The 8,068-nt window shown below is 51.4% G+C and overlaps 1 protein-coding gene across 1 annotated transcript; it reads left to right on the forward strand.

Moving 5' to 3' along the window:
* Positions 1-366: 366 nt before the first annotated feature.
* Positions 367-6,435, forward strand: GAL3ST2 (galactose-3-O-sulfotransferase 2). The gene is made up of 4 exons (XM_010188961.1): positions 367-392; positions 4,692-4,778; positions 5,207-5,486; positions 5,578-6,435. Exons 1-4 carry the CDS (start codon positions 367-369, stop codon positions 6,433-6,435), a joined length of 1,251 nt encoding a protein of 416 aa, XP_010187263.1.
* Positions 6,436-8,068: the final 1,633 nt, after the last annotated feature.

Raw genomic sequence — 8,068 nt, forward strand, 5'->3', positions numbered from 1 at the left:
TCCTGGGCCCTGCTGTGAGTCCCCTATGCTCCACTCCTGGCAGCAGGGTCCCCACTAAGGGGTCCTCACTAAACCTACACTTCCCTGCCAACCTGTTGCAAACCCCGTCCCCCCAGGCAGTGCTTCCTTCTACTGCTCTTAATGTCAGGCCCTAGCGGCGATTTTCACGGCTTATTAATTAACTTACGCCCACTCCTGGGAACACCTAGCCACTCCCTTCGTCCTCACCTATCCCAGCCATTTATAGCAGCAAGGGGATGCTGGAAATAGAGACGCGCACGCTAAGAGCTGGAGGAGCCCAGAGACGAAAGGAGTATTGGAGTCGATTTGCAAAGGAGAGATTTTTCAAGCTTCCAGTGAGGCAGCATGAAAAGCCCTGGGTGCGCTTCAAGGTACAGGGAGAGGGAGGGGAACGCAACGGGTGCAGAATTAAAACGCTGTTTGTAGAAAGGTCTGGTTCAGGTAATCCCTTCTAAGTTGTTAATAACCTATAGAGTTGCAGTTTGCTCCAGGGTAGAGATTAATTTCACCACAAAGGATTTTTTCCTCTATTCCAGGTCTTTTAATTTGAAAGAACCTTGCTAGGGTGACATAGGCTTCTGCTATTTTCAGCTTAAGCCAAATAAAGAAAGTTGTCCCTTAAAGCATCCATAGTGGTACCACCAAGTGTGACCTGAGAGGTAGCTTTCCCTGCTTTCTTCCCGGCTGGCAGACAGCACAGCGCAGGTTGGAAAGGCAAGCTGAATCTCCGGCGCCAGCCCTGCTGACAGCTCCTCAAGTTTTTTGGCTTCTTAGAGGAATTTTATGTCTTAGCAGTCAAGTGCTTCCTCAAAGGGCTGCCAGGCTGGTTGTGCGTCTTGCATTCAAATCATTGCTTCCTTGAGCTTTGTTTTGCAAAAGGCAGAATTAATGGGGTGAAAAAAGTGGACAGTGGCTCTGATCATACCCTGCGACTCTCGGCTACGTCGGGCTTCAAGCCCCCAAGGTATCAGGACATGACAGCACTTCGCTGTCCTGCAGGGAAGGAAAAAAATCACTGGAGCCGTGCCCTCTGCACTCCCGTTGATGCATGGCGTGGTTATGAAATCCCTCTGCTTATGACTGTAACTGTCTGTATAAAAGATTCCATTTCCTGAATGCCAGAGGCTCGCCCTGTTCACCTTCAGCCTTCTCTGACATTGGAAACCCACCTGGACATGTTCCTGTGTAATCTGCTCTCGGGGACCCTGCTCCAGCAGGGGTTGGACTGGGTGATCTCCAGAGGGCCTTTCCAACCCCCACCAGGCTGTGATTCTGTGCAAGCGAAACAGTCAACAGCAACATAGCTCTCAACTGAGTGGGCCTTAACTTCCTTGAAGGGATTAAAATATGGGTGGACATTTTAGCCAGCATTTAAGATGACGTCTGTTGGCCCAATGCGTGGAGGTCGAGAAGTGGCTTGGACAGACTTGCAGCTTTTGGGGGTGTGAGGCTGAGGGTCTTCAGGAGCGGTTCTGGCTCTCAGAGAGGTGTGCCAGGCTGGTGGGTGCAGAATGGGTGGTGAGACCCCCATTTGTAGAACACGCTGAAGGCAGTGACAGCCCCTGCAGGTGGCCAGGCCCCAGGGGGCGATGGGGACAAGACCTTCCTGGTGATCAGGTGCAGGGCTCGGCTCCCCAAGCACACAAACCACTGCCCTGTGTAACTGCAACCCCCTCCTCTCATGTCTCCTTGGTCTCCGTTTCCCTGCACCTCTCAGTGGTGATCACCTTGATCCCCTTCCCCTGCGCACTTCCATTGCTGAGCTGAGGTGCAGCAGGGGGTGGAGGTGGCTGCAGTCCCCTCCCCATCCCCACCCGTGCTCGCTCCCTGAGCAGAAGGGCAGATATCTTTCCATCCGTCTGTCCATCCCCAGGCGGGGGAAAAAGCACCATGCCAGAAGGAAGCATCGTTTGGCCCCCTGGACAAGAAGCTGATTGGGACCGGTTGCTCCTGCTCCTTGAAATGGGCTGTTCCAGGAAGCTACGTGGTTTCAGCCAGGCTGGGCAGCGTGGACACCACTTGGCTGTGGGTTGCTGTTTTCTGCTACAAGGAGGGAGTGAGAACTGTAAGGCCCCTCGGGGCTCACTGGTGGCACATTTGTGCCCGTAACTTGCCCACAGGGCAAGTGTTTGGTGTTTGGCACCGCAATACAGGTCCCTTGTGCTGCACCAGCAACATTTGGAGGCCTTTTGTGCCTAGATAATCCGGACTCATCCCTCCCTGTGTCTCCAGGTGCAAAAGTCAGTGGTGGTCTGGGGCTTTTGAAGCACATTCAGATAAAACAGGTCTGCTGGGAGCATCCAGTTAGGCTGGAGGTGGGCTCAGAGTGCTGCATGGGTGTGAAGATTTGGAGGCAGGGCAGCACTATGTAATCTCTTATTAAAGTCAATGACTGTTAAAACATCATGGGAAGCCTTGGGGTGATAAGATGTACAGGTCTACAGAGCCTGTCTTGCAGTGGAAGGGACTGGTGATCCTTCTGGAGCATTTTATGATCCTGATCTATCTTCAGGGTTGGTTTAGGCCTGTGCGGGTTGGTTTGCCCCAGAAAACATCAGTCTGAGTTGCCGTTTTGGGGTCACCACCCAGTCAGATGCATGGACCATTATCACACACATTAAACTACAGAAAAGCTGCAGAAGAAGGATGTTGCTGGACTGGCTTAGCAGGTAGGGTGACGTGCTTTGGAAAATCATCACATCAATGTCAGCTTCAGTTTCAATGACAGACCGAGAAAATAGGCAGGCGCTGCGTTTGACAGATGTGAGGCTGCTTGCTGCATGTCTTCTCCTGTCTCATCTCTACCTACATCCGTAGAGTGATCAATAGAAAGGGGATTTTTCTCATCCCTGCCCCTCTAACAGGTCTGGGACCAAAAAATTAGGAAATACTGATAAAAGTCTGCCTGTCTTGAAACGCTTCATGTGGAAGCTGTGTTGCAAATTCCCATCAGAGGCTGGTACCAGCAGTGTCTGAGGATCTGCCCTGGCTTTGGAAAGGACTCTTCTGCCGGAGGATTTCCCACTCTGGCTGGGATGCTGTTGGACAAGGGAAGTGCTCTCACACAAAGCAAAGCTTGAAGCAAAAGCGGCTTGGGGCAGGTTTGAGTAGCGAGCAAAGTCAGACGCTTTTCTGCAGTGCCATTGCAGTGTTGTAGCATCGCTGCCTGTCTCCACGCTTCCACTGTGTTTAGGCCTGGTTTGTGGCTCCCTGGTCACAGCTGGCACAGCTGGCCACAGCAGCTCTTTTCATGGGCAGCGCTTCACGGGCAGTTGAGCTTTGCTCCCATCCTCTCTCCAGTTTTCTGTGGCCAGATCCAGGCTATCACAGCCTGGCTTGTCATGTTGTGGCCAGTCAGTGGGAGGCTGTAGGCCATGCCAGATAAACCACTCTCCCTAGGCCAACTGGAAGGAACTGCTTCAATGTCTTTCATGTGGTACAAGCTGGAGGCTGGGAAAGCCACCACCCTGTGTGGCAGGACCATGTTTGACGACCCCTTGGCCAGAAGGCCAGTAGACAGAACCACCAGGTCCAGCCAGCATCAGGCCACATGCCCCCATCGACCCTCAGACTGGGCAGGCTTGGAGCCTTCCTTGCTCACTTGGGAGAGTGGGAACCATGACTGTGACCATCCCATGCTGTAAATGGGACTATATCTTCTCAAAACAACATAAAGCCCAAGCCAGATCTACTGCATTTTGGAAAGGGCAGCTGAAAACATGGAAATCTCTCCGAATTAAAAAAGCTTTTGGGATCAGAGGAGTCAGTTTGAGCTTGGTGATGGAAAGTTCCCTTTTGGTGGGCATCAAAACTTCAAAAGGTCCTGTACTTGTCCCAGCTAGAACACACTGTTGGTGATAAATGGTGGTTTCCTAATTAGTGCTGGAAAAGACTCACCCCTCACCACTGTCCAGGCAAAGCACTGGTAGATGCGGTTGTTGGTCCAAAGGGCTGCCTCTGAGCTTGGGCAGTTTAAATTCTGACCAAGGTGAGATCTGGTGGAAGGGAGACCTGGGTGAGACCACGCACGAGAGCTGGGCTGGGAGCGGGAGCTGTTGCAGTGGGGAAGCACTCCCGTTGTTTGAAAGCAGGGTGTAATTAGATCATTACAGGTGCTGTTGGGTCATTAATCATTTTTCTGTATTGAAAAATCTGGGTTATATTGAAAAAAAAAGTTATATTGAAAAAAAACAGTTTACTGTTTCTTTGAGATCCTCTTCCCGTGGAGTGATATGATTACAGGCACCGTTCCCGAGCGAGGAAATGCTTATACTCATACAAAGGGCTCATTTTCTAGTGAATAAACTAGGAGACTGAATAGTGAATAAGCTCTAATGCCCGAGAAAACTGAAAGAAAAGCGAGGGAAAAGGCAGCAGAGCAGGGCGGGAGGCTGTTGGAAGAGCTTGGCAGGCTCTGCCTGAAGTAGGCTGTGTATTGCCAAAGCTCAAAAGTAGGAGAGTGGTGGTGAAAGTGCAATTTTACACTGTCCTGCCTCTAATGCCAGAGCTGCTGACACAGGCAGGGGAGCCAAAGGCGGCTGGTACCATGGAGACATGAAATTGTCCTCCTGGTGATAAAAACTCCTGAAGGCAATAAGCAAAGTTGGGTGGTTCGCCTTCGGGGAAGGGCTATCAGATGAAAACCCTCTGAAACTCTGCTTTCTTTCCAGGCATGTCAGATATCTCATCGTTTTCAACCTTTGCCTGGGAATCTTCTTCCTGTCAGGATTCTTCCATTTGAAGAATAAAAATGATGTGTAAGTGAAGCAGAAGCCAGGTTGTGTGACCCAGGGCAGCAAGGATCTGACCTCTGATGGTTGATGTAACTCTCATGGGCTTTAGGCTAATATTGGAAGGGCAGCAGCCCAACACTAGGCTGTAGGTCCACATTTGTGCAGGCAAGGGATCAAACTAGCCAAAGCACAGCTCTTTGGAGCAAAATCAGCTGCATGGAAAAAAGAAAAGGAGATTGAGCTGAAGCCTTTGGGTAAGTGAGGATCTGGAGAAGCAGAAAACTGTCCCGACATCTACGCCTGAGGGATGGGGCTTGTTTGGGTTGGTGCCTTGCACCAGCTGTGGGTGGGGTATCAGCAGGAGAACCTGCTGGGGTTTGGCTTTGCCAGGTCTCAGAGGTGGGGGACGGCACTGGAGAAGCTGCTTTTCCCCATCTGTTGCCTTCCTGCAGAATCTCAAACAGCCACGAGAGACTGCTGATACCTTCTGCACCTTGCCGTGCCAAGACCAACGTCATGTTCCTCAAGACCCACAAGACGGCCAGCAGCACCATCCTGAACATCATGTTCAGGTTTGCGGAGAGGTACAACCTCACCGTCGCCCTCCCAGCTGACCAGCACTTCCACCTGGGCTACCCAAAAACCTTTCTGGCCCACTTTGTGGAGGGATTTCAAACCATAGGACAAAACTACAACATCATGTCCAATCACCTGCGGTTTAACCGCTCAGAGGTAAGAAAGAGCCACGACACCTGCAGAGAAACCTGGTTGAACAAGCAGTGCCTCCAGACTGACAGCCTCTCTTCTTCCTCCCTGCAAACAGGTACAAAAGGTGATGGCACCCAACACCTTCTACTTTTCCATCCTGAGGAACCCCATTCCTCAGCTGGAGTCTTCCTACATCTACTACAAGGACGATGTTCCTGCCTTCAGGATCTCCAAGGATGTGAACGAGTACCTGGCATCACCCATGAAGTATTACCACAGCGAAGCATACAAGCAAAACATCTACGCCAGGAATATCATGTGGTTTGACTTTGGCTACAATAACAATGCAGAGGACAATAAAAAGTACGTCCAGGCAGTCTTGAAGGAGATTGAACAGAATTTCCACCTGATCTTGATAGCAGACTACTTTGATGAGTCCATGATCCTCTTGAAGCACGCTTTGTGCTGGGATCTGGATGATGTGATTTACTTCAAGCTCAACTCCAGAAGCCAGGACACTGTCCAGACCTTGACTCCAGAAAGCAAGGAGCGGATAAAGGTGTGGTGCTCTCTGGACTGGAAGCTTTACCAGCACTTCAACCAGAGCTTCTGGAGGAGAATTGAGGAGACCATAGGCCTGGAGGAGCTGGAGAAGGAGGTGAATGGCCTGCGAACAAGACAGAAGGAGCTCATGGAGATCTGTCTCTCAGACCAAGAGGCAGTGGGGAAGGATCATATCAAGAACAAAGCTCTTCTGCCTTTCCAGTCAGGGGCTGCGAATATCCTTGGCTACAACCTCAAGCAAGACTTGGACAACAGGACTCTCAGGATCTGCCAGAGGATGGTCCTGCCAGAGCTCCAGTACACATCCTACCTTTACGCTGTTCAGCACCCACACAAGAAGCGGAAGCAGGCCGGCTTGTTCCTGCCGAGGACCAGTCTGCAGGAGAAGACGCAGCCAACTCCCAAGTAGGGCACGCGACAACCACTGTCCTTCCCCACCGCTTTGCACAGCCCGTCTGACATGTGGCTGGCCCACAGAACTCTTGTGCATGAGTGGGACCTTTGTTGGGGGGAACCTTTGTTTGGGGGGAACCTTTGTTTGTTCGGGGGCCACTGAGCTGGTGGTGGGTCCCTTCTTGGGGACCTTGAGCGAAAGGCTCTGCCTTGGCTGGATCCTGCGTGATCCCTGAGTGCTGAGCAGGCTTTCAGCTGGCTTACACCTTCCTGCCTCTTAATTATTAATCATGGGCTTGACCATTCTGTTTGCATTTGACCTTATTTAATAGCTGGTTTTATGTCCAGGCAGGTCACAGCTCACTAGAGCAAGTCCTGATTTTGGGTGTTTAGGGGAAAAATGGGGAGGGGAAGGGAAATGAGGAGGACAGAGTGACGAGAGGACGCAGCACTCAAAGGAGTAGGAGAGATGTTGGGTCTCACTGAAACGAGTCGAGAGATTTTGAGTCTCCCATCCAGCAGCATCCACATCCAGCGACGTCTGACTGTGCAATGCTGGGGCTGGTTTTCAGATGGGAGTCCTGAGCACCGTGCCTAAAGCTGGGTCTGCTGGCTGGCAACCTTTCCCCACCAGCACATCCTTCTCGTGTGTGTCATGAGGTGTGGAGGGGCTCTGCAGCACTTGGCACCAGTGAGGTCCCTGGTCTCTAAGCATGGACAGAGAGCAGCAGCCCAGACTGTGACAGAGATGCTGTTGGAGGGGAGCAGGGCTGGGATTTTCACCAGTTTAAAACCCAGCAGGGAGCCAGCAAAGGCGGTGGAGAGAAGGGTCAACCTTCTGCAGTGCAACCTGTGCTCCTCCACAACTTTGGAGGCAAGAGGTGACTGTAGCACCACTCCAAGGAAACCAGTCGAATCCTGACTGTGGTCATGGGGTGGATTGTGTGGCAGATGCACCCACCCTACTAAAGACCCAACAAAGACAGTGCTAAAGCTTCTGGCCCTGGAGGCACCAGGACTGCCTCCCCCCTCACAGCTCATGTCTGGGCCACACAGTGGGGGTCAAAGGCAGGAAAGTTGGGGTCCTCAGCCAATAGGGGCTGACACGACCATGGATTGACCACAGATCAGATTCGACCAGGGTATAAATGAGGCCCCGCCGGAGGACTCATTTGAGTTGGTCCTCCTCGGAGCAGCGGGTCTGCAGTCAGGGACTCTCTCCTTGAGTGAGAACGCCACTTAAGGAAACTTCTGGAGCTTGAGAGCCCTCCCTTTTTGGTGAGTGAGTGAGTGAGTGCACATTTTGGATCATTTGGCCAAAAACTTAAGAATTCTTAACTCAGCTGCGTGTGGTAACATTGCCAACCAGCATATCGAACCTGTATTTGTTAAATGTCGGTGGGATGTTGTTTTGGTGAATGAAGTTTTGTCTGCTTCATTTCAGTTGCAGATTAAAGGTTGTTTGAGTTCATTATTTGTGTGCGTGTAGCCATTTAGGTGCGATTCCGTGAAATTTTAATTGGCGTAGTTGTCAGGATGCTAATAGAGGAATTATTACAGAAATATGGCTGTTCCTTCTTTACCCCAGATATGCAATGGGCAAGGGAGAGTGGGTCCGACGCTACAGTGGTTGCGGAGGCTATAGGACA

Source organism: Mesitornis unicolor, unplaced genomic scaffold (assembly GCF_000695765.1).
Source record: "Mesitornis unicolor isolate BGI_N332 unplaced genomic scaffold, ASM69576v1 scaffold44517, whole genome shotgun sequence".
Classification (NCBI taxonomy): domain Eukaryota; kingdom Metazoa; phylum Chordata; class Aves; order Mesitornithiformes; family Mesitornithidae; genus Mesitornis; species Mesitornis unicolor.